Source organism: Cygnus atratus, chromosome 12 (genome assembly GCF_013377495.2).
Source record: "Cygnus atratus isolate AKBS03 ecotype Queensland, Australia chromosome 12, CAtr_DNAZoo_HiC_assembly, whole genome shotgun sequence".
Classification (NCBI taxonomy): Eukaryota; Metazoa; Chordata; class Aves; order Anseriformes; family Anatidae; genus Cygnus; species Cygnus atratus.
The window spans coordinates 1,518,373-1,543,687 of record NC_066373.1 but is presented as its reverse complement, the minus strand read 5'-3'; the positions used below and the strand labels follow the sequence as shown (position 1 = coordinate 1,543,687).

The window sequence follows — 25,315 nt, the reverse complement described above, 5'->3', positions numbered from 1 at the left end:
CCGGCGGGGCGGGGGCGGGCAGGGCCCCCCCGGGAGGGGGACAGGAGGGGGGCGACGATGCCGGACCGGGGCCGGGGCCGTCTTGGCGGGGGGAGCAGCGGGCCCGGGGCTCTCCGCCCGCCCCGTCGCGGCATCCCCGGGGCGCAGCCGGCGGCAGCTGCCGCATTCCCAGCGCCCTGCTCGGGGGGGCCCCGCAGCCCCCATCCACAAAGGGCCGGGCAGAGGCGGGGGGGGACGGACACCCCCGGGGACCCCTTCCTAGCGCCCCCCCAGCCCTTCGGATCCCCTCTCCCCGTCTTTCCCGTGCGCACCGCCCGCCCCGTCGGGCCCCCGGCGCGCAGCCGGGCAGCATCGGGCCGGGCCGGGGGGCGGCGGGGGGGGGGGGGGGGGGCGGTGGCGGGGCCAGCTGCCCGGCCGGGGGGGGCCCGGCCCGCTCGGCAGCACATGTGCTGTCACTCAGCCAGCCCCGCGGTTATTTTAGCTCGGGGCCGGCGAGCGGCTCGGACTGCGCCCGCTCGGCCATGGGGCCCCCGCTCCTGCTCGCCTGCCTGCTCGCCCCCCTCTGCGCCAGGGTAAGGGATGGGGCTGGGGGGGGGGGAGGCTGGAACCCCCCCCCCTCCCCCAAAATGGGCTGGTGCTGGGGGGGTGGCTGGGATGGGGCCCAGGCCTCCCAGACGCACGTCCCCAGGGGTGTCGGGGATGGGGACGGGGGTGTTGGGGATGGAGACGGGGGCTTTGGGGATGGGGATGGGGGTTCCGGGGATGGGGACGGGGGTGTTGCAGGCTCCGCGCCCCTCCTGGGCCATTTTCCACCCCACAGATGGTGGCAGTGGCCGGGGCGGGGGGGGGGGGGCCTCTGGCACATTGCATGGGTTGGAGAGCAGCGAGAGGGAGGCTGGGGGGGCTGGGTGCTCAGAAACACCCTGCTCCCCTCATCGCCCCCAGCAGCAGTGCCGGATTTCCCCCTCTCGCCCCCCTCCCACCCCACTGTTCACGCATAGCCCCCCCCCAGTGCCCCTCACTGCGGCCTCAGGCCTGAGCCATGTGGGGCTGCTGGGGTCTGGCCTGGGCCCCGTAGCTCTGGGGGGGGAAAGGAAGGCAAGCGGACCCGCAGGACAGGCCTCCCCTCAGCCCCCCCTATTGTCCAACCACCCTCTCCCTACCCTCCCTGAGCTCCAGCAGCCTCCCAGATAAGCGGGAAGGGGGGGGGGGGGTCTCCCCACACGCCCCCAGCCCAGCCCTGGTTGCAGCCCCCCCCCACTCGTGCCCCCCACACCCAGCCTGACCCCCCTGCCCTCACTGCCACATCCACGCGGTGACGGTGACGTGGGCTGGGGCTGTGCCAGGCGCTGCCAGCCCCGAACAGCCCCTTCCTCCCCACCACGGGGGGGGCACAGCCTGGCCGCAGTGTGGGGCTGTGCCCAGAGCAGCGCTGGGGTCATTTGCGGACCCCTTCCTGGGGTGCCCATCACCACCATGGGGGGGGGGGGGGTGGCCATCACGAAGCCCCCAGGGGAGACCCGTGTCCGTCTCGGCAGCACTGTGTCCCCCCCCTCAGGGTGCCAGCACAGCCCCAGGCAGCCCCCCCAGCTGGCGGCAGCACGAGGGCCCCCGGCGGGTGAAGAGGGCCTGGGTGATCCCCCCCATCAGCGTCTCGGAGAACCACAAGCGCATCCCCCACCTCCTGGTGCAGGTAGGCAGGGAAAAGGGGGGGGGGGGGACCCTTGTAGGTGGGCAGCACAGGGCCCCGCAGCGAGGGGGTCCCCATGCACACAGAGGGGATGGAGCTCCGGGCATGCCCCGATTCCCCTGGGGTGCAGGGACCCCCACCCCATGCACCCTGCCCTGGGGGTGAGGCACCCCCCCCACTGCGACCCCAGGGGTCCAGGGGGCGGCCCCCAGCCCCAACCCCAGCCCCGCTTTCCCCGGGCAGATCAAGTCGGACAAGCAGCAGCCGGGGGGGGTGATCTACAGCATCAAGGGGCCGGGGGTGGACGAGGAGCCCTTGGGCATCTTCTCCATCGACAAGTTCAGCGGCAAGGTCTTCCTCAACGCCATGCTGGACCGGGAGGAGAACGACCGCTTTCGGGTAAGGATACGGCCCGGCCGTGCGTGCCCGTGGCCCCCAGCCCCCCCCCCCCCCCCCCCCCCCAGCCCTGACCCACCTGCTCTGCGCCCCCAGCTGAAGGCTTTTGCGCTGGACCTGGGCGGCGTGACGCTGGAGGACCCCACGGACCTGGAGATCATCGTGGTGGACCAGAACGACAACCGGCCGCTCTTCCGCCAGGACGTCTTCACAGGGCGCGTGGTGGAGGGCGCTGAGCCAGGTGGGGCCCTGCGGGCACCCGGCGTGGTGGTGGTGGTGGTGGGGGGGGGGTGGGGCACGAGCCGGCCCCCATGCCGGTACCCACCGCGGGCGCTCTGGCGGCCGCAGGGACCTGCGTGATGACGGTGGAGGCCACCGACGCCGACGACCCCGAGACGGACAACGCGGCGCTGCGGTTCTCCATCCTGGAGCAGGGCGCGGGCGGCATGTTCAGCATCAACGCCACCACGGGCGAGATCTGCACCGCGCGGCCCGGCCTCGACCGAGAGGTAGCGGGCACGGGGGGGCACCGGGGGGGGGGGGGGGGGGCACCGGGGCTGGAGGAGCCATGGGTAGGTCCATGCGCAGAGCCAGCCGTGGTGAGGGGGGGGACACCCCGTCCCTGTGGCTGCTGGGGGGCTCAGCGCCTCCCCCTCGCCCCCCCCTCCCACCCCCCCCCTGCAGAGCGTGGGGGTGTACAACCTGACGCTGCAGGCGGCCGACATGTCCGGGGACGGGCTCACCACCACCGCCACGGCCGTCATCTACCTGGAGGACATCAACGACAACGCCCCCGAGTTCACCAAGGAGGAGGTAGCAGCCGGGGTGGGCTAGGGGGGACACGAGAGGGGGGCACCCCCCGGGGTAGTGCCATCCTGGGGGGGCAGATGCCAGCCCTGTGCCGCTCCCCCCCCCCCCCCCAGTTCTCCATGGAGGTGGAGGAGCAGGCGGCCGGCGTGGACGTGGGCAGGGTCCTGGTGCACGACAAGGACCTGGCCGGCTCGCCCAACTGGCTGGCCAAATTCACCATCCTCGGAGGGCGACCCCGAGGGCGCCTTCGCCATCCACACCGACCCCTACACCAACGACGGCGTGCTCTCCGTGGCCAAGGTGGGCACCCGGGGGGGGGGGGGGGCACCCGGTGTGCGGGGGATGGGGATGCGGGTGCTGGCAGCTCCACTGACCCCGTGTCCGCCCCACCCCCCACCCCCCCTCGGCAGCCGCTGGACCACGAGGTGCGGGACCGCTTCCAGCTCACGGTGTCGGTGCAGAACCAGCAGCCGCTGGAGCCGGCGGCCCCGGGCAGCCCGCGGGCGCTGGCCACGGTGCAGGTGCGGGTGCGGGACGTGAACGAGGCGCCCGTCTTCCGCGAGAACCCCCGGCGCGTCAGCGTGCCGGAGGGGGCCCCCCCGGGCACCCCCGTCACCACCTACACCTGCCAGCGACCCCGACACGCGCCAGCTCCAGACCCTCTCGTGAGTCCTGCAATTTGGGCACCCGCTCCCTTTGCAACACCTCCGGCACCCGCTGCATTTGGGCACCCGGGTGTGCAGCTGGCGGTGGGTATTTTGGGAAGGGGGGGGGGTGGTGGTGACGGCGTGCCCTCCCTCCCCCCCCCGCCCTGTGTGCCCCCCAGCTACGCGCTGCTGTACGACCCCGCGGGCTGGCTGCAGCTGGACCCGCACTCCGGCACCATCCGCACCAAGCGGGAGCTGCGGCACCCCTCAGCCTTCCTGCAGGGCGGCTGGTACATCGCCCTGGTGCTCGCCCGTGATGACGGTGAGCATTCCCCCGCTCCCAGAGCCCCCCCCCCCCCCCCCCCCCCGTGCCCCCCGGCACCCCCTGACCCCTCTGCTCTTTGCCCCCGCCCAGCCGAGCCCCCGCTCTCCGCCACCGGCACCCTCTCCATCGAGATCCTGGAGGTGAACGACCACGCGCCCCTGCTGCAGCCGCCGGCCGGCGTGGTGTGCGGGCGGCCAGGCCGCGGGGGGAGCCTGCTGCTGGGGGCCACCGACGACGACCGGCCCCCCCACGGCGCCCCCTTCCACTTCCAGCTCAGCCCCCAGCACCCCCAGCTCGCCCGTAACTGGAGCATCACCCGCTTCAACGGTGAGGCATGGCCGGGGTGGGGGGGGTTGCTGTCGCATGAGGGGGGGTCCCTGCTCAGCCCTGCCCGTGTGCCCCCCTCGCAGTGACCCACGCGGTGCTGGCCGTGCTGGTGGACCTGCCCGAGGGGCCCTACTCGCTGCCGCTCCTGCTGCGGGACTCGGGGACCCCCCCGCGGGAGCAGCAGCAGCTGCTGAACGTGTCGGTGTGCCCCTGCGGCCGCGACGGCACCTGCGAGGACGGCGTCCTGGCCGCTGCCACCGCCACGGCCGGCATCACCCTCGAGGCCCTCCTGATCATCCTCGGCAGCGGCATCCTCCTCCTGCGTGAGTGACACCCCCAGAGCCCTCCACCCACTCCCGGGTACCCCAACCCCTCCTCATGTCCCAAATCCCAGCAGCGTGCTCCATCGCCGCGTCCCACCTCCCACCCACTGCCCCATCCCGGTCCTGGCCACCCCCTCCCATCCCAACCCATGTCCCTCATCACCCTGTCCTCGTCCTGGCCATCACATCCCACCCCATCCCATGTCCCACATCAAACTAGCTCGGTCCTGGCTGCCCCATCCCATCCCATCCCATGTCCCCCATCAAGCCACCCCAGCAACCCCTACCAGCACCCCAGGACCCCATCCCAGCCCCAGCCCCAGCCCTACCGTGCCCAATACCCCACACCCTGTCCCCCCCGGGGGTCCCGGCCCCCGCCGCCCCTGTGCCCACCCACTCCCCCCACAGTGCTGGCGCTGCTGGGGGCCGCGCGGGTGCGTGGGCGCCGCCGGGCGCTGCGCAAGGGGCTGCTGCAGCGCTCGCGGGACGACATGCGCGACAACATCCTCAACTACGACGAGCAGGGCGGCGGTGAGGAGGACCAGGTGGGGGGCACCCCGGAGGGGGCTGGGGGGGGGGGGGGGGGGCTCATCCCAGCCCCAACAGCCCTGACCCCCCCCCCCCCTCCACACACACCATCCCCTCAGGACGCCTACGACATCAACCAGCTGCGGCACCCCCAGCTCCTCCAGCCCCTGTGCCAAGCCCCCGATGCGCAGGGACGCCCCGCTGCGCTCCGGCACCCCCTCGGCCCCCCGCAAGCTGCCCAGCGGCCCCTCGGACATCGAGGACTTCATCAACGAGGTGGGACGGGGCTCGGCACCCCCCCCTGCGCCCCCCCCTCCGTAGCAGGGCTGATGCCGTCCCCTGTCCCCGCAGGGGCTGGAGGCGGCCGACAGCGACCCCAGCGTGCCCCCCTACGACACCGCCCTCATCTACGACTACGAGGGCTCGGGCTCCGTCGCCAGCCCGCTCAGCTCCATCGTCTCCAGCCTGACGGACGAGGACCAGGACTACGACTACCTGAGCGAGTGGGGGCCCCGCTTCAGGCGCCTGGCCGACCTCTACGGGCAGTAGCAGGGGGCCGGGGCGGGGGGGGGGGGGGCGGCAGCAGGGGGCTGGGGACAGGAAGGGTCTCGCACACGCGTGTGCACGAGGTGCCCAGAGGCGGAGGCTCCGTGCACGCACCAGGTGCCCGGCTGCAGGGGCTTTGCACCCTCACGAGCCCCCCCCCACCCAGAGCAGCAGCAGAGGGACCCCGCACCCAGCAGAGCCTTGATGGTGCGAGCAGTGTGCCGGTGGGGAGGGGGGGCCACAGAGACCCCCCCTGGTCCCTTCCCAATAAAGATCCCAGCCAAGGGGGGCGGCGGGACCCCGGCCGCGCCAGCCACCCATGTAGAAACAAGGCACTTTTATTGGCAGCCTGCAACCCCCCCCCCCCGCCCCGGGGCATCACCCCCACCCCAGGACTCCCAGCACAGCTCCTCCTGGGGCAGGATCCGGCCCCGACTGGGGGGTGGGCGCACAGCCCCCAGCCCAGCCACTGCTCACGTCCTGGGGCTTTGCGCCCAGGGCCACATGGGGACGTGGGGGTCCGGTGCACCGGGGGGGTCCCAGCATCATGCTTGCCCCCCCCAGCCCTTCCAGCAGCAGGGAGGGGGGCACAGCTACGTCTCCGGAGGGGCGGCCGCGGGGCTGTGTCGGGGGCCCAGCGCTCGCTTGGTGGAGGAGACGAGGCGGGAGTAGTCGTGGGGGATGCCGCGGGGGGCGAGCAGGGGCAGGTGGTCCTCGCGGGGGGGGCGGTGGAACAGGGGGGGCCGGCGCTGGCTCTCGCCGTCCTGCAGGGACTGGGGCAGGCCGCGGCCCTGGCTCTCGGGCAGCAGCATGATGCTGAGCACCGAGAGGATGGCGAAGGAGGCGAACACCAGGTGGTGCAGGAAGAAGCCGCGGCTGTTGGGGATGGCCGTGATGGGGGCGGCCGCCTTGCCCACGAAGCTGGCCCCCACGATCAGCCCCAGCCCGGCGCCCCTGCGGGGGGGAAAAGTGCTCAGAAAAAGGGGGTGCCAGGGGGTCCTGCCCGCGTCCCGGGGAGGGGGCGGCTCCCCCCCTCACCTGACCACGGTGGGGAGCACCTCGCTGGCGAAGAAGATGCTGAGCATGGTGACGGCGTGCGAGGCGGTGATGCCCACCACCGACAGGGTCAGCACGATGAGGTCCAGCAGGTCTGGAGGGGGGGGGGGGGGGGAGCAGACATCAGGGGGCTCATCCTGCACCCCCCCAGCACCCGGTCCCGCCGTTCCCCCGCCTTACACTGGGTGAGGGCCAGCAGCAGCAGGGAGGAGATGCCGGTGAGGACGGTGCAGAGCAGGAGGACGGCGCGGCGGCCGAAGCGCTCGGCGGTGAGGCAGAGGAAGAGGCAGGCCACCGCCTCGGCGCCCACCAGCGCCAAGTAGGAGGAGAACCGGGGCAGGTGCGGGGCCAGGTTGCGGGTGAAGCAGTGCCGGATGCCAGAGCCGATGAAGCTGCGGGACAGGGGGCTCAGCGGGGCAGGGGGGGCCGGTTAGGGCCGCTACCCGCCCCCCCAGCACTATCCCCCCGCCTGCTCACGCGGTGAAGCCGAGGATGACGCTGTTCTTCCAGATCACCCTGGTGCTGAAGATCTCGCAGACGGCGTGGTAGCGGGGCTGGGGGGAGCCCTCAGCCAGCGTCTCCAGCTCTGCACGCACATTGGGACCGGGTTAGAGCCTGGCACAGCCCCACAAAGCCCCAGCACGGCCGCTTTGGGAAGGGGGGGGCGCCCTGTCGGACACCCCCCACGCACCCGCCATGAGGCTCCCCTGGTCATCAGCACCGCGGCCGCTGCTCTCGGCCAGCGCCTGCAGCGTCTTCCTGGCCCTCTCGAGCTGCTGCGTGGCCAGCAGCCAGCGCGGGGACTCCAGCAGCAGCGCCGGGCACCTGGGGCAAGTGGCGGTGTCACCGGGTGTCCGCGGGGACTGGCCCCAACCCCAGCACCACCACCACCTCCCCCTGCCTGGCCCAGAGCCGTGCTATGCCTGGAAACCCTCGGCTTCAAACCTGAGCAAACATTTACCCGGAGAGCCTGGAGAGCCCCGGCGGCTTTGATGCCCCGCAGCCCCGGGCAGGGTGTGCCGGGACAGGGCGCTGCCCAGCATGGCTTGGCCCCCTGCGCACACCAGCCCTGAAATGGGGGGGTCCTTACCACCAGCAGGCGGCCAGCAGAGCCAGGATCATGGTGACGGCGCCCTGCAGGACCCGCCAGTCCCGGCACAGCACAGGCCAGCCCCGGCAGCAGCAGCTCCCCGGCGATCCAGAAGAAGCCAGGCCACCATCGTCACCTCCAGCCGGTGCGGGGGGTCGCACTGCTCCAGCCCTGGGGGGGGGGGGACAAGGGGTGCAGCGTGGGTGCCATGGCCACGGGGCACCCTACAGCATCCTGCATCCCACAGCGCCCTGCATGCTGCAGCATCCTGCACCCTGCAGCATCCCACTTGCTGGAACATCCCGCACCCCACAGCGCCCTAAACCCCGCAGCATCCCAAACCCCGCAGAGCATCCCAAACCCCGTTCCCCCTCCACCCCAGACCCCGCCAGCACACTCACGTGCCACGTAGAGGGAGAGGAAGGCGCCCGCCAGCGCGGCCCCAAAGAGCATCCGCGCGACCAGGACCATGACGAAGTTGATGGCCAGCGCCACGCTGAGCCCCAGGGGCACGGCCAGCCCCAGGGACACCACGAAGGTGGGCCGGCGGCCGAACCTGTGGGGCCGGGCATGAGCTGGGCCGGGTGCCCCATGGGGGGAGCACCTCGGGGACCCCCCCCCCCCATTACCTGTCACAGGCCAGGCCGGCGGCGACGCTGCCCATTGTCCAGCCCAGCAAGTGCGTGGTCTGCTCCAGGGGCACCTTCCAGCGCGAGGCGCACACCAGGTCCCACTGCGGGCCATGGGGATGTGTCTGCACGGGGGTTCCGGCAGAGCCCCCCCTGCCCGCAGGGCTGGGACGGATGGCGTGGGGGAGGTCACGAGCCCCACGCGTTGTTGGGGGGCTTCTGGGCAGCCCCCACCCCCAGGCAGAAGCGTGGGGCCCAGGGCGGTGCTGGTGGCCCCCAGAGCCCTGTCCCTGTTGTCCCCCCCCACACTGCAGAGCTCCCTGCCCCCCAGCCACCCCAAGACCCCCCCATGGGGGTCTCTCAGCTGTCCCCAGGATCCCCCAAGCAAAATTCCTGTCCCCCAGGCCCCCCAGAACAGCCAGGGCTTTCCCCTGCTGGGGCCCCCAGCTTGTCCCCCAGGTGCCCCCCCCCCAGCCCCCTTCACACCCTCACCAGCCCTCCCCACAGCCCCCCCAGGCCTCCCCAACCCACAGCCACCCCTTGACCCCTCCTGCACCCACGATCCCAGGGACCCCCGACCTCCTCCAGCCTCCCCCAGCCTGGGCCCCCCGAGCCCTCCAGGCCCAGGCCCCTTCTGGTTCCCCCCGACCACCCCAGACCCTGGGGAACCCCCAAACCCTCCCAACACCCCAAAGTCCCTCAATCCCCCCGGGACCCTTAGGACTCCCCAGAATCCCCCACCCTGACCCAGGATCAGAGTGCCCCAGCTCCCCCGAACTTAGAGATCCCCTCAACACCCCCCAAACCCGGAAAACACCCCCAGACCCACTCCCCCCAAACAAAGGGAACACCCCCAGACCCACCCCAAACCTTAGGGACCCCCCCCCAAACTTAGGGACCCCCCTAAACCCCTCCCAACCTCCCCATCCCCAGGACCCCTCCCCTATTACCCCAAGCTTAAGGGCCCCCCTAAAACCATCCTCCCCGCCCCCCCCCCCATCCCCAGGACCCCTCTCCTACACCCCCAAACACCCCCCGCCCCCAATAACCCCCACCCCCGTGTGTCCCCCCCCCCCACCTGCGTGACCATGTTGGAGCGCAGCCCGGCGGCGGGCAGGGCGTAGTGCCAGCCGCGGGTGCACGGCCCGGTGCCGTCGGGGCGGGCGGTGGCGGTGCCGGTGGCGGTGCCGGTGGCGGTGGCGGTGCCGGGGCGGTACCGGTAGAGCTGGCAGGGGCTCCAGCCGCCGCGGAGGCGAGGGACGGCGGCGCGGAGCAGGGCGGCCCCCGCCAGGCGGCGCAGCGGCGGCGGCAGGAGCGCGGCGTCGGGGCGGCAGCGGTGGGGGGGCTCCGCGCCCAGCGCCCACCCCAGCGCCCAGCCCAGCGCCAGCGCCAAGCACGGAGCCCACCCCCCCGCGGCCCGGCGACCCCGAGGCCGCGACCCCCCCCCCCCGGTCCCGGTCCCGGTCCCGGTCCCGGTCCCGGTCCCGGTTCCTGCCCCGGTTCCTGCCCCCGGCCCTGTCCCCGCCGCCGCCATCCCGCTGGGGCCGGGCAGGTGAGGGCGGGCACGGCTCGGCTCGGCTCGGCCCCTCCGCGGCACCGCCCCCGGGGCCCGGTCCTGCCCCCTCCTTGTGTCCTCCCCCCGGTCCCGACCCCCGACCACCCCCCAGCCACGTCCCGACCCCCGCCCCCCCCCCCCCCAGCCCGGGTCGTGCCCCCCCCTGCCCGGCTCAGCCTCCCCCGCGCACCCCGGTTGCTCCCGGGGGGTCCGGGGGGGTCCAGGGGGGGCCGAGAGCTGCTCCAAGCTGCCCCGGGCCGGGCGCCAGCACCCATGGGTGCTCCCGGCCCCCGCCGAGCCTCCAGGGGCCGTTGGCCCCCCAGGAGGGCTCCGTGCTGAAGCCCTGCGAGGGGGGGCGCGGTGGGAAGGGGGAGGAAGCAGCCGAGCCCCCAGAGGAGCCTTTTTATTTTTTTCTTAATTTATTTGTGCACATTACCTCTGTGCTCCCCCCGGCACGCAGCCCCGGGATGCGGCACTAGGAAGCGGCCGCAGCCGCCTCCTGCCCCCGCGGGACGGCAAGGACGGGAGCTTAAAAATGGTGCGAGAAACCCAACGCGGGCGTGCTGCTGGCGAGGCGGCCACGCAGCCACTTCGCGCCGTGCCACGCAGAAGGGGCGAGCACAAATTGTTGGGGGGACCCGAGCGGGGGACTTCACCAGGAGGATCCCGACCCCCGTGGTGCAGGGTCGCAGGGGAGCGGGTTGTGCTGTTGCTTTACCCCGCCGATGAAAGGTCTCCGTGCTTACAGAGGGCGCTTTGCAGTTATTTAACGAAGGAAAGAGCAGGGCTGGGCATTAGCCGAAAAATCAGCTGTGTGAAGGTGCCCCAGGCCCTGGCTCACCCCAGGGAGCAGGAGCAGCCCCCCCAGCTGGTGCCCATCGCCCACCCCAACACAGCAGCCCTGGGCTGGGCTGGGGACAAAACCATTTAGGATCCAGCGAGGCCACGCCACCCACAAGCATGTCGCTGCCCGCCTGCCACGAGCCCCAATCCCTGCTGTAGGAGCGGGGGGCATCAGGCCAGGAAAGGCAGGACCCCCGCTGGGACACGATGGAGGGAAACCTTTGAGATCCCCGGCCCCAGGAACCGGGTGATTCCTCAACCTGCCACAAAGCTGGTGGCGGCTGGAGCTCGGTGCGCGGCCGTCCCGGCACAGCGGGCGCTCCCCCGCGCTGTTTGCGCCCAGCAGAGCCTGAGCTGCAGCGGGAGGACCGGGCTGCGCCGTGCCCTTGAGCCGTCCCCACCAGCAAAGCCGCTCCCACGAGGAAGAGGAGCCGCGTTGTGCTCAACACCTCCCCAGTTCCAAAAGCAGCAGCAGCTGAGGTGTTTGACCAGCGTGTGCGCCTGGAAAAACTGGAAAGAGGAAGCAAGAGAGGCGGGCGTGGGACAGCCGGGCTTCCTGCGTGCCAGGCAAGGGCGGGCGGCAGCTGCAAACAGGGCGCAGGGGCTGTGGGAGAGGCACTTGGACCTCTCCGGCTGCAGTGCTGCACACTTGTGCTCGAGGACCAACTGCCAACAGGATGGCTTGACTGGAGCCAGGCTGCTGCTTGCGGACACCACGGCACAGACACGGGGTGTGCATGGAGCGAGCGCAGAGCACGCAGTAGTGGGACAGCCCCAGCAGCACAGGGGAGGGACAGCCGGGGCACCGCGTGCCCCTTCCCTCCCTCACCCCTTACGGAGAGGCCCCAAGAGCAGGAGCGAATTCAGCCAACGGGGCAGCCGTGAGCAGCACGACCTGGGTCCTGGGGCCACGGCAAGGCCAGGGCAGCGCTGGGCTCCCCCCTTCCTGCTCCGAGCCCTGCAGCCCCAAAGCAGCAGCTCCTCGACTCGGTGCACCCGGCTGCACCGCCGCGGAGCCAGCACCATGGGGATAGGTAGGGAGGTAGGAGAGACGAGGTAGGGAGACGGCCTCTGGGGGTCTCTGCAACATGAACTGTGGTCAGGGGACCTGTGTGCACAGCCCGGGCGCATCGGACAGGCTTCCAAACACCACTGCACACCTCCTGGCCCTTCCTGGCTCCTTCGAAGTGCTGCCTGGGGTGAGCTAGGCATACAAAGATAATTTTAATTAATTTATTTATTTCTTTACACATAACTGAAAGTGATGTTACAGTACATAAGTTATTTACAACTGTGCAGTAATGTGTTGCAAAATAAATTATCTAGAAGGCAGCAAAAGTACATTGTTAATGTATATAAAAACTGTACAGCATTTATGGGATACAATTTTTCTTTATATGAGTATTGGCTCTGTAGTGTTTTCAAGTTATGTTCTCAGAAAGAGAAACGAAATGCCCAAGATTAAAGGAAAAAAAATATATAAACCACATGGATTTTACTCCATTAAAAACACAGTTGGCAAAGTCCTTTCTCTGCGTCACCACGTGCTGCCCGTGCCGCCCGGCACGCGGCGCCCGCCGCTTCCTCCGCTCTTCCCAGACGGTGGCGAGCGGCGGCCCCGCGGCCCCGCGGGCGCTCCTCCTCGCGCCCGGCGCCGTCCACACCTTCAGAGCCGCGTCTGCCCAACTCGGACGCTGTCTTTTGCTTCTAATTGTTTTTTGTTTTGTGTTTTTTTTTGTTTGTTTGTTTTAGACATACCCAGGATGGAACAGAAACTCAAACACCCCCCCCCTCCCCCCATTGTTTCCTACTGCAGCTTCTCTGCGAGCAGATCCGCAGAGCGGTGGAAAACAGAGAGCTGGAAATCGCTGTGTTCACAAGTACATGGATCGCGTGGTTGCTGGCCCCGCTCAGCAGCTTCTGCAACACACAAATGGTGTCCTTGGCCTCCTCCCTCCACGCCTCTGCCAGTCCTGTCGCCGGTGAGTGCTCGCTGCCCGCGCAGACCGGCTGCCTCCCTGCCGCAGCAGCCGGTTGGAAAGGAGATGCGCCCCGGCCCGCTGCCCGGCGGAGCTGCCGTCAGTCCGGAAGCGAGGGACGCGCTGTGAAGAAAGTGCAATTTTTTTTCTTATTGTTTTGTTTTCTGCCGATAGCTGCTTCCTCCTCCTCTGACCAGGGATTCATCAGCAAGCGGTAAGGGTGAATGTGAGCTCGACCGCCCGACCTCGGAGGGCTCCCGTCCTTGCCAGTTTTCAGTGATGTCTCCTGGTTTTGAACTGTCATGCCGGCAAGAGCACAAAGTCATCGTTCACGTCGACCATTGGCACATAGAACGAGGGCACCTCGTTCACGCAGAGGGATTTGTGCCCCGCGGGGTCCAGCTCCTGCACCTTCAGCTGCCACTCCATCCTTTGCACCGCGTTCAAGGCAGCAGCCTCGTGTTGCTGTCGCATGAGCAGGCACGTCTGGATCGGGGAAAAAAAAACAAGCAGAGGTGAGGGGTGAGTAGGACAGGGCAGGAAAAGCTCCCGCTGCTGGTCCCACCCGGCAGAGGCAGGGGACCTGCAGGGATTTTGCGGGACAGCACAGCACGTGGAGCCACGGACACCCTGCACGGCCTCGCAGAAAGGGAACCAGGACTCAGGACATCTGGGAAGCCCCCACTGCTTCGCAGAGGTCCCGGGACAGGATTCGATTCTTGCCATCGCTGCCCCTGAAGACGAGGACAGAGAGCCCTTCCCACCAGCTGTGCTGCCCACACCATCCGGGGATGCCTGTGCCCAGCGGATTTTTGGAAACCACAAAAACGCAGCTTCCCAAAGCAGCATCCAGCCCAACCAAGCGAGTGCTTTGCCATCCCCGCGGCTGGGACCGCTGTCACCAAAAGCCTCCCCGGGACACTGAGCAGCAGGACCTGCTCCCAGCGTCACGCCCGTGCCTCTCACCTTCATCCGATCGTACTTGTCATCCACGTCTTGCAACCAGGAAATGAACTGTCGCGCGTTGAAACGGTCTCTGACCGATTTGTTTTCGTCTCCCTAAGCAGAAGACAGCGACAGGGAATTACATGGCAATTTATTTATATTTCTTTTCACTTTAAACAATCAAAGGTGTAACAGGCCATATTCAAACCCCTCTTACGGCACACGCTGACCAGAAACAGGGCTGAAGAAACAAGAAAGGCGCCTGCAGAGAGGGAGAACAGCGTGCGGCTCCCAGCTGCTCCTGCAGCCCTTGGCCAGGGGCTGCAGCCCGAGACAGACACACAAACATGCACGCAGGCACTGCCGGCTTTCCCTTTCCGTGCAGGAGACCTGTGCCAGCCCAGCTCAGCACCCGCACTGCTCCATCTCCTTCAACTCACGCCCGAGAGCACGTTGCTGGAGAAGCACAGGACCACAGCACCTCGTGGCTGGGAAATGCCGAGGGATAAAATCAAGGCTCCCAGGTCACCAGGTGACCACTAAACCCCATGATCCTGCTGCTGCCAGATCCCTCCTGCACTGCAGGCCTGCAGAAGGTCTGGCAGGGTGGCGTGGCTGTGGCTGCGCCCCTCTGCTCTCACAGAGCCGGCTGCAGAGCCCCAACGCAATGGCCCAGCTCTGGCACAGAACCACATGAAAGCAGGGAAGAAATGCCCCTTTTCCGTGGGCTGTGCATCAGTCTGGCCCTTTCAAAGCTGGTATTCAGACACAAGTTAATTTAATGGCTCTCTCCCTGTTATTTGACGGGAAAAGATATCCCAGAGTGCAGTAAAATAAAGCTCTCAAATGTGCAGATGATCCTGATCAAGAAGGGCAGAGTGTCCTGAGACTCCCTGATAAACATGAGCCATCTCTGCTTCCAAAGAGACATAATGCTCCCCATGTCACCGTGTTCCTGGCGTGTTCCCTTCCCCGCACACACACAGGGAATCCACCACACCGCGTGCAGCTCAAGCCCCCAGGAACCAAGCCAGCTCGGCCGAGCTGGGCAGGTCTCGGGCAGCGAGTCCTGCACCTGGGAGCTGTGCTGTGTGAGCAGCAGCCGGGCAGGAGGAGCATTCCTGGCTCCTGCCTGCGTTCCTAGGTCCAGAAAAGCCCGTCGGCCCCGGGATCTTGTACAGCACCTCTGAGACACTCCTTCACCACTAAGACAGGCACTGACCTGATTTTCTAGAGGCATGTTGTAGACCTCGGAGTCCAGCAGCATGGTGCAGGCACTGAAGGGCACCGCCTGGTTTGCAATAGTCCTCGCTGCCCGACAGTGAACTCTCAAGATCTCCTGCTCACAGGAGACGATGAGCTTCTCCTGGGGAAGAGCAAACAGAGCAGTGAGCGTGGCAGCCTCGGTTTCACCAGCAAAGGAAATTCAGGACCTGTTCCCAAGCAGGAACTCCTCAGAGCACTGCCTTACCCGTTCTATGCTGTGCTGGAGCCGCAGCTTCCCCCTGACGGCTTCCTGCTGCTTGAAGAGCTCCTTCAGGGGCTCCGCGAGCGATGGCGGCGGGGCGATCTGCGGGCAGACAGCACAAGGTTAGAGCTGGGCGTGCAGCAGCTCACGGCACGGCCACGAACAAGGGCAGCGGGTAGAGCACGTCCAACCAAAGGGATGAGACTGGTAGAGAAATATCAGCAGGAGCAGCCCAGCCCGGGCACCAAGGGGGTGTCCGTGTCCTCATCTGTCTCAGGGGCGAGGAAGCAGCCCCGGAACAGAGCGAAGGGGCAGCCCAGCTCCACAGGTCCTGCTCTTCCCTGCTCCGCACACCCCAAGCCCAGCACGAGCTGTGGGACAGGGGAGAGGTTGGCCCTAAGCTGGTCTGGGAAGGAAGGAGCAGAAGTGACCGCAGGCTACAAGCACCACGGTGCTGTGGCAGGCAAAGTGTGTCTTAACTCACGCAAACAGTAACTCGCACGTGGACCACACCGCTGTTCTGAACAGGCAACACAAATACTGCCAGACCTGGGTACTTTGCAGCGGCTGCAGCAGGGAGGAGGCAGGGCCTGACCCTCCTCCTCTGGCTGGAGCCCGGATTTATGCCTGCAGCACCGAGTTTATTGATGCACCTGTGTCTGCAAAGGCCGCTCATGCAGCACAGCAGCACAACACAGATCCCACTGCCAAGGAGTGAGGGCTACTGGCAAGTCAAATATTGGGGCTGGGTAAAAGGGAGGCAGGAGTTAAGAGCAGCTATCTTTTTCCTGCAGTCTCCTAGGTTCATTATCCAATTACTGCGCTGCCTGTAAAAGCGATTTTACCTTCTGGCCTCAAAGCCAGTGGATTCATATAAACTCGCTCTAAAGGCCGAACAAATCTCAGGTTCCTAAGCACAGCCTAAGGTCTCCTCTGCAAAAACACATCTCAGAGGATGCACTTATCACGCAGCCATCCACTTAGCGAGGCTTAGTTTTGCCATCATGAGCACGCGCTCTGGGTGCACGAGGGGACAATCTGGCTGTGCTTGTAGCAGCAAGGGAGGGCAGGGCCCCCACCCCTGTGCTTTAAATTGAATGCTGCAGAACCAGAGAGGCGACTCACCACTGGGATATGGAGCTTGCTGAGAGGCTTGCCATCCAACAGGTAGGAGCCCGTGTAGGTGACATACTCAGCGTAGCACTGAGGAGCTTGGGGAGTAATGTAGCAGAGGATTTTCCGCTTCTCTTCAATCTTTTTCCTGATCTGGAGGTACTCAAAGTAGGGGTTGGACCTGTCACTGTGGTAAGGTTCGATGTCGTCCAATTTTATAGCATCTACGATAGCTGCCAGAGTTTGCTGTATCATCTCCCGAGTCTGCTGGGTGGACGTGTTGATCTGCTGCTGCAGCTGCTGGTTGGAGCGCTGGAACCTGCGTTTTCGCGGGTGCTGAGTCTGGGAATCGTCCTCCTCCGTAATGCGGCCTTTGGCACGTGTGGCAGGCGCAGAAACTGGAGGAAATTCCTTCTCAGAAGACGCGGCGTTCTGCTTGTTTTGGTTGGCGAGCATCTGAGCCCGGTTCCTGGTAATCCGCTGAGGAATCTCTTCTATTTTGGGCGGTTTGGGAGCTTCTGCTACCGGTTTTTGTACCGGTTCAACAGTTTCTGCTTGCGCGTTCCCTGGAGGCGCATCGGTCTGGGAGGAAGAGACTTGGCTCCCCGCGCGTGCCGCGGCGCTCTCCGGCACGGCGCTGCCCTCGGCGCTGGCCGCGGGCGGGGGACAAGCCTGGGAGCTGCTCTCCGGCACCCCGCCGGAGGAGGACAGGTCCTCCTGCACCACCTCCACCTCCTTGCTCTCAGCCTGGGCAGACTCCGATGAGGTTGGCTGGAGAGTCTGGGCTTCCGCGTCCTCCCCTCCTTTTTCTTCAGCTCCGTTGAGCACTTCCGAGGTGGCATCCTGTGTGGCTGCTTCCGATTTCTGCTCCTCCACCTGCGGCTCTGCTTCCAGAGGCAGGGCAGCAGTTGCCTGGCTGGCCGGGGGCTCCTCCGCGTCCCCAGCAGCTACCGCAGGCGCGCTGGCTTTGATGATGCCAGCGCTCGTTTCTGAAGCTGTCACTGGGCTTTCTTCCACTGGTTCTGCCTCGGCCATCTCTGTCTCCGCCACATCCTTAGGCTGGAGCGGCAGCTCCGGCAGCGAGAAGGGGCCAAGGTCCAAATCATCTTCGGTGTTGGTGAACGGATCGGGCCACGTCACCGCCTCCTCTGTATTTGCCGGTGTGGTGGTGTTGTTTTCTATATAGTTGTTCTCTGGCGCGCTAACAACTTCTGCCTGAGGTTCTGCTGGCATACAAGGGGGCTCCGGAGGTATCTCGGGTGCTTCCTCTGGAAGAGGCTTGCAGTTATTGAAGAATGTGTCTAACCTCGTGGGGGACATGTACGGGGCTTGCTCTTCAGCATTTGCTATTTCTCCTGGAACTGCTTCCTCAGCATCTTCCTTGACTTCATCGAGCCCCGGCTCAGACACTGACAGCGGGTAAGATATGGGAGAAACAGGGTAGGACGTATCTGTGGGAATGAAGGCTACTGGTGTAGGATGAATCGGCTCTAGGGAACAGAGCGGAGGCTTGGGGGACTCGGAAAACCTCTGGGGAGATTTCATCAGAAGCTCTGAGCCCATGGACCAGGTGACAGAGTGCTCGGCTGCGTTAGCCATCAAGCTGGGAGGCATTGCAGCGTCAGGGTTTCTGGAAGGAGGGTTATCCCAGTCTATATTGTTTTGTTCTGGTATACCCGAACTGAAATGGTTTTCTTCGATCGGTGGTAGGTAGGTAGGTTCTGGAGGCATGATGGAGGCAGTAGCCTGCTGCTCTTCCGTGGTGTCCAACGGCATGCCAAGGTCAGGGGGAAGAGCACTTTCTACCGAAGGAGCCAGGAGTTCGTCTCTGTGCGAAGGGGAGGATTTTGCTTGTAAACCAGAAAAGACACTTTCAGGAGACTGGGCGACTCCGCTGACAGCCCCTGGTGGGCAGTGCAAAGCCTCCACTTTTGGTGACGAAACCCCATAATCTGGTGAGTAATACCCAGGAGACAGACACTGGAACTTCTCGGTGGGAACAGAAGGAAGGGGAACTTTTTCCTCCATTAAATGCTGCACCGGAGAGTCATAATTTGATGTCGCCGGGACGCTTTGCTGCCTGAAAAATTTATCTCCAACAGTGAACTCTTCCTCAGGTGCCCTTCTGATATCAACAGAGATGGAGCGATAAAGGTTCGTGGAGGGTATGGTACGGGTCGGGGTCTGACTTGGGTTCTCGGGGAGGCCACCTGAAACGTTTGCGTATCTGTCAAAGAAGGATGGAGAACATGCGTTCATGGACATGGTGGATATGGGCAGCGAGTGCTGCGAGTCCGCGCATTCAAACATCAGGTCCGTGTAGTCTTCGTTGCTGCATGAAGGAGTCCTGGGCGTCTGCATCACCTCCTCGTAGCTCGGACACGACACGACGGATGCCGGCGTTGGGACTCCCGTCGGACGGTTCTGATCTGGCCTGGGGGAGGCCGGGAGGATCTCCTTCAGCTGAGGGCCCGTTATCCAGTCCTTGGAGTCCGTGCCAACAGCGGGTTGTGCCTTGTTTTCTGGTGACAGTATGGGAGTCAGCGGGCCCAGCTCCTTGAGCTTCTTGTCCTTGAGCTGAGTATCCAGCGTTAATGGCTTCTTTGTTGCCAGATCCAGACTCCTCTTGCGAACATCTTCTGAGCTTTTAATTTTGTCCTTTAGCTTGGGGTCTCCGGACCTGTGTCTCATTTTCTCCATTTGCTTCATTCTCTCTTTGTGCCTTTTGTGGCGCTCCTCGATTTCCAGGTCTTTCTGGCTCAGCATCCTCTCGAAGCTGGTCATCATCAAATCACCGTCTCCCAGCAGCTTCTCCCTTGGCCTGGCATCCTTCTTGCCGCTGTCTTTGGAAAGGGTTATTTTCTCATTGCCATTGCTTATTTTTATTGACTCTGTTTTGTCTTTCTCTTGGTTCTCCTTGAGCTTCTCCTTGAGTTTGGTTTCACCGAATTTGAGGCTTTCCTCCTTTGATTTGTCCTTAAAGGTGGTAACTTGAGGACTGTCCTTCTCTTTAAGTGTTGACTTTGGCTCATCTTTGTGATGCTTAAAGAAGCCATCTGTGTGTTTGTCTCTATGCTTTTCCTTTTCCTCCTTCCATTTTTCCTTGTGTTTATCTCGCTTCTTTTTCTCTTTAACTGTGCTGATGGCACTGGAACCGTAAGTCTTTTCTTTTTCCGCCTTCTTTGACAGCTCTCTTTCAGAATCATTTTTATCTTTCTTTTCAGAAAATAAGTAATCAATGCTTTTCTCTGGTTCCTCATCAGGCTCTGCCTTCATATTGTAGGAAGTGCTAAAAGCCTCCCCATCCACAGAGAAATCTTTTTCATAATGACTGGAATCCTTTCTGCTACTGGAGTCTTTGAATTCATCTGATTTTTCCTTTTTCTCTGTCTTTTCCTTCTTTGCTTTTTCCTTCTCATGGCTTTTCTTTGATGAAGATGAGGAATGCCTGTGTCTCTCCTTCTCCTTGAGTTTGTCCTGCAAGCAGGGTAAAGGGAGAGCGTCCTTAAACTTTTCTTCAGAGGCATCAGTAAGAGAGAGATTCGAAGACTCGAAGAGGCTGGTCAGTCCTGGCTCTTGTCCTCTGTCTGTGAAGCTGTCAGAAGAAATCTCGCTGATTTTGTCATTGGAGTCATCCCTATAGTCGTTCAGAGCCTCCTCCTCCAATTTTTCCAACAGACTCTTCTCTGACTCCCCTCCTTTTGAAGACTTTTTCTCTTTGGAATGCTCCTTATCCAGCTTCTCCTTATGCTTGTTCTTCACCTTGTCGTCACTGGCATGTTTCTTCTCAACCTTTTCCGGGAGCTTTTGCTTGTTTTTCTTCTCTTGATTGGAATCTATGGACGTTCTGTCTTTCCTGTCTTTGTACTTCTCCGAAGAATCCTTATCTTTCTTTTCTTTGTGTTTTTCAAAGGAATTCTTCTCCTTCTTCTCCTTCCCCCCTTCCGATGTTCCTTTGTCCTTCTTCTTCTCCTTAGAATCCTTATCTTTCTGCTTCTCTCCCGAGTGCTGCCGGTCGGAGGAGTACTTGCGGTGTTTCTCGGGGTACAGCTCCTTCTCAGCAGCTGCGCCCTCATCCTTCTCCTGCAGACTGTCCAGCCGGTGCATTTCGCTCCCAACGGATTCGCTGACTTTGAACCCAGTCAAGCTGTAATCATCCCTCTCGTCTTCGCTTTCATCTGTGAAGATGTCCGCAATGCTGTACCAGCTCTTCTCCTTGCCTTTCTTCTCATCCTTTTTCTCGGAGAAGTCCTCTCGATCCACAAAGTTTTTCTCTTTCTTCTCTTTGACCTGGTCGAAGGAACTCTTCCTTTCTTTGTCTTTGCTGTGCAGGTCTTTGTATTTTTCCTTACTCTCTTTTTTCTCTTTGAAACCCTTTTCGAGTTCTTTGTCTTTTGGGATTTTCTCAGGAGCAGCTTTTTCACTTTTCTCCTTGTCGCCTTCTTTGGATTTTTCCTTGTACTTTTCTGGCTTCACTTTTTCTTTTTTTTCCTTGTCGGGAGCATCTTTCTTCTCCTTTTCCTTCCCAGAATGGTGCCGCTCCCAACTCTCCAGGGTTTTGCCACTGAACTCAGCATCAGACTTATCCTTGAAGAAGGTTTCACAGCCATATTCTTTGAAGTCATCTCGATAGGGCTCCTCCTGTTTTGTTTTACTATCTTTTCGGTCTTTAGAGCCATCAGAGGAATCTTTTCTGTCTTTGTTGGTTTCACCTGTATCCTTTTCTTTCCTCTCCTTGACACTCTCTGCAGAATCCTTCCTTTTCTTATCCTTTTCAGGCAAATAGCTAGGAGCAGCTTTGTGTCTTTCTGTTTGGTCCTTTTTCTTCTCTGAGGTTTTGTCCACATAGTCTCTGTCTTTCTTCTTTAAGAAAGTGTCCTTTTCATTACGTTTCTCGTTGTATTCTTTCTTCTCCTTCGTTTTGTTTTCCTTTTTCTTGTCTTTAATTTCCTCTTTCACTGGCTCTATGATTAGTTTTGCCACGGTGTCATTTTTAATCTCCCTGAAATCTGTTACCGGAGAATCCCAGCTATCCTCGCCTTTGAAATCGAAGGAGGAATCAGAAGACAAGTCTGAAAACCACCTCTCTTGCTGATCATCCGAGAGGCTGAACTTTGTGTCCTCGCTTTCGGGAAATTGGTTTTTGTTATTAAACTCATCAAACCCAGACTCATCCCTGTACATTTTTTCTTTTTGCATTTTTCCTTCTCTTCCTTGAAGGATTTTTCTTTCTCTAGTTTAGCAACTTTCTCCTCTTTCAGCTCATTCTTCTTTTCAGATTTTGACTGCTTGTCCTTTGACTTCTTCTTTCTCTCCTCCTTGTGTATTCTTGGCTTCTCCTCCTTGGGAGACTTCTCCTTTACAGGTTTCTCTTTTTCTGATTTACTTAATCCTTCTCTGAAGGATTTGCTCATGTCTTTACTACCCTCTTTGACTTTTCTTAATGATTTCTCCTCTTTCGAGGATTTTCCAGTCTCATCTTTAAACAACCATTCTTTCTCCTCCACTTTACCTTTGGGGAGTTTTTCTTCCTTCTTACAGTGTTCTCGCTCATGCTTTAACACTTTCAATTTGTTTTCGACTGGATTTTCTGTCTCTACTATCAAGCCTTTCTCAGGCTTTTGTTTAGAGTCCTCAAATTCAAAAGAAAAAGTTTTGATTATTTTAATGTCTTGGCTGATGGGACACTGTCCCTTCTCCTTGTTTTTATGTTTATGTTTTGTTTTATGTTTTTTAACAACCTTCCCCTCCTTGTCCAGCTTTGGAATTGCTCCATCCACATTGCTATGGAATGAATTCTTTTTCTCAGAAACAGTGTTGTGTGGGTTGTTTTTCTTTTTGTGCTCTGGTTTCTTCCTGACTGGCTTTAGTGACTCTAAGCTCGAATCCTCGGACGAGTAGTCTGACTCGCTCGTCAGCCTCGTCCTTGTGGAGTCCGATAAGGAACTGACGTCTGACCAAGCTGGAGAAGATATGGTTTTCCAATTGTCCGTCCTCCAGTGCTTGGAGTGCTGTTCTGTAAGATTAGCATTATGTTTCTGGGACCCTAAACTCCCATGGGAAGAGGTCGATGAGGCAGACAGAGAGTTAAACAAGGAGGATTCTTTTAGCACTAGCCTGGAGTCCTTTACACAGCTAGAGCTCTGAAGAGAGTCTCTGTCATCCTCCTCACTCTCCACGTTTTCACTCTCTGATTCAGAGGAACAAAATTTGTCATTTTTTTTGCCAAATCGAACCTCTTTGCTTTTCGTCTCCTTCTTCCGCTTCTTTTTTACTTTGCTTTTCTCCTTCTGCGGCTTTGTGCTGGCAGGCTCCCGAATCTTGCTGCTGGGCAATATCGAGTGGGTCGAAAGTCGCAGCTTCTCCCCTGTCCCCACAGCAACGCTGGTCTCCTCCTCGTCCGAGCTGTCCGACAGGATGCGGTGGGCAGCTTTCTTTGGTGTAATTGTGTTATTTTTAGTATAAGTTTTCACTTCCATTTTGGGTATGGAAATGAAACTGTTTGCTTTAGTCTCTTTTCTGTAATCCTTTTTCAGCAAATGTTTGTCATCGACTGGCGGGACCCGGTCCTGTTCATCGTCCTCATCAAATTCATACTCATCCTTCACCGGGGTGATGGTTTTGGGGGGCTCCTGGGCCTTGGGTTTGTGCTTCAAACCCTTCTCGAACTCTGAGTCTGTGTTATTGCCATCAACAGAGCTGGAGGGAGCGAAGGACGGGGCATCCTCCTCTTCTGAGGTCTCTGCAGAGGGAGAAAAACAACGCGTTAAGGCCTGCGAGGGGCCCTGCCACCCCTTTCCTCCCCCAGCCTTTGCTAAGCTTGCAGCTGCAAGCCCGAAACGCCGAGCTGGAAGATCTTTTAGAAGGGAACAGTCATCCACTCTCTGCCCTGCGAGGCGTGCTCCTGAGAACATCCAGCGTGTAGCAAGGGAAAAACTTTTTAACAGGATTATGACTGCAAATAGGGTAGGCCAAGACTCCCCATAAGACAGGAATGTTTCCTCCAATTAGCACTAATGAAGCCTGTGATGTTTCCCACCTGGCTCAGACACAGCAGCGGCACCGGCGGGGCGGGCGCTTGCAGTGCACGCTGCTGGGTGGCAGCGCAGCCTGAAAACCTCGGCGTTGCTCCAACGTCCTCCTGTCTGTGCACAAGCTGGGAGGTCACCCACTTTTTAAATGTAAAATATCCATTTACCTGCAACTGACTTCCCATCCTACATCTCGAATGCACCAGGCAAGTGATCGCAGCGTGGGCTTCCAGGGCAAAGAGCTAGAGCTCCCGGAGCTACGGGCTGGCAGTTACCTCACCTGTAATTGGGTTACAGCTACAGCTGGGCTCCTGACTGTGACAGCAGTGTGCAGATACTCTGAAAACAGCCTAACTTCACTGTCCTCTCAATGTCTCTGTATTAACAGACAGCTGCAGGCCACAGACCTTGCTTCCACATGCACGAAAAGGTCAACCTCACCTGTTGAGCTCTCTTCGCTGGAGGGGTACGTCGTCTTCCCCAGGAGCAGATTCACCATGGTGGGAGAATTAGCTACTTTTAAAGGTGTCTCCCCCTTCCTGTTGCTTTGATGAGGATTCCCTCCATAATGCAACAACAATTTCACCACCTGAAAACGGAAATTGAGACTGTAAGTGTTCATAAAGATGTTTTGAATCTGTTGGGTTTTTTTTGGTAATCTTTTATATATAACAAAAAGGGGACATGCTCAAGCTGGAGAGCAGCCCGCTGTCAGCCACAGGACAAGCCCTGGGGCACTAACAGACGTCGATAAGAAAGAAGACAAAAAACAGCAACGTGAATCAATTTGGGCAGGAAAATGGGGAGACGAACCAGCTGCAAAGCCATGCTCTCTCCCTGTGCTCCAGAATGAACTCTCCTCCTGTGCAAGTAAAATGCTGATCAGTGCGGGGGCAGGAGGTTCTCACCGCTACACGGCTATCAGCAGCAAACGATAATAAAATAACCAGAATCTCTGCATTTGCACAGGTGGCTGCTTGACACACAAGAAGAAAAAAGTCATTAAAAGAGAGCCGTGGAATCCAGCCACAACCAACCTTGAAGTGCCCGTTATTCGCTGCGTCGTGCAGCGGGGTGTCATCGTCCAACCCCTTGGTGTTGACTTCTGCGCCTGCAGCAAGCAACTGCTTTGCAACATCGTAGTAACCCCGGTTGCATGCCTCGTGCAACGCCGTCCAGCCTGCAAGCAAACAGACACCGAGAGTTGGGCATCACCTTCATGAAGAGAGTCAGAGACAGAGAAAAGCAACCTCCGTGCACCACCGCTGCCTGAGTCAGGAGCCTGCAGCCCTGCCCTGCAGTTCAGGGCACCCTGCAGGACCAGCCCCACCTTCCCCTCGGGCTGCACCGCGGGCAGTCAGACTGTCTGCTAGAAATGGCACAGCCCTGGCAAACCCAAAGGCAAAGTTCTGGCTATGAAACTGGGAGATGTGCTGATGCCATGCAGGAGCTAGGTCTCAAATCCCTTCCCCTTCCAACTTGTCTGTAAGAGAAACAAGGCGTCCTACAGCAGGGCTGAGTTCTGAGCTACAGACGCTGCTCTGAAACATCCCCCACACAGACCTAACAAATATTTTCTGTGTGCTTTCCAAAGCAAGCAGCCATGCCATGGCAAAACAGGCCCTGATCTCGGAGAGAAACCAAACAGCCCATCTCCACAGTAACAGCGGCTCTCGTTCTCAAACAAACCTCTGAAGAACACAGGATGAAATATTTTATCATGTTCAAACAGACTATTTTTAAGCAGAAGCTGTTTTGAAGTTTCCCAGCAAACGCACGCGGCTCCTTGGGTGTTTTGCTGATAGCGCCGTGGGAGCTCGCCCGTTACCTTCACCGGGAGCGTTAGCAAGGGGCACCTGTGCCCAGAATTAATCACAGCTGATACCTCCGTCTAGCACTGATATTAATCACCCAGGCAGAGGAACACGCTTAGCTATTTATAGCCAAAAAATCGTGCAAAGAGAACAGCAAAGAGCAAAGTCGAGCTCTCGGACGTGCCGGAAGAGAGCCTGCC

At 61.3% G+C, this 25,315-nt stretch overlaps 3 protein-coding genes across 3 annotated transcripts in view; 1 reads left to right on the top strand and 2 right to left on the bottom strand.

The window, feature by feature from the left end:
• Window positions 1-521: 521 nt before the first annotated feature.
• On the top strand, window positions 522-5,595 carry CDH15 (cadherin 15). Its single transcript, XM_035566228.2, is given in 17 exon segments — window positions 522-572; window positions 1,559-1,693; window positions 1,934-2,089; window positions 2,183-2,327; window positions 2,435-2,595; window positions 2,771-2,899; window positions 3,010-3,120; window positions 3,122-3,196; window positions 3,307-3,522; window positions 3,524-3,561; window positions 3,723-3,865; window positions 3,959-4,195; window positions 4,279-4,518; window positions 4,927-5,063; window positions 5,166-5,197; window positions 5,199-5,322; window positions 5,398-5,595. Coding segments are annotated over 17 exon segments (2,328 nt in total).
• Window positions 5,596-6,060: 465 nt separating this feature from the next.
• Window positions 6,061-9,811, bottom strand: SLC22A31 (solute carrier family 22 member 31; the record flags this gene model as incomplete). Its single annotated transcript, XM_035566227.2, is given in 11 exon segments — window positions 6,061-6,546; window positions 6,631-6,742; window positions 6,829-7,040; window positions 7,126-7,234; window positions 7,340-7,473; window positions 7,739-7,812; window positions 7,814-7,858; window positions 7,860-7,909; window positions 8,140-8,294; window positions 8,368-8,471; window positions 9,446-9,811. Coding segments are annotated over 11 exon segments (1,722 nt in total), but the record flags the coding sequence as incomplete, so codon positions are not given.
• Window positions 9,812-11,984: 2,173 nt separating this feature from the next.
• Window positions 11,985-25,315, bottom strand: part of ANKRD11 (ankyrin repeat domain containing 11) — a 124,891-nt gene continuing 111,560 nt past the window's right edge. Inside the window, 8 exon segments of the mRNA XM_050713289.1 lie at window positions 11,985-13,230; window positions 13,711-13,803; window positions 14,912-15,055; window positions 15,161-15,259; window positions 16,283-21,468; window positions 21,471-23,012; window positions 23,743-23,890; window positions 24,339-24,481. Of these exon segments, the coding sequence (XP_050569246.1) occupies window positions 13,045-13,230; window positions 13,711-13,803; window positions 14,912-15,055; window positions 15,161-15,259; window positions 16,283-21,468; window positions 21,471-23,012; window positions 23,743-23,890; window positions 24,339-24,481 (7,541 nt within the window). The 3' untranslated portion in view covers window positions 11,985-13,044.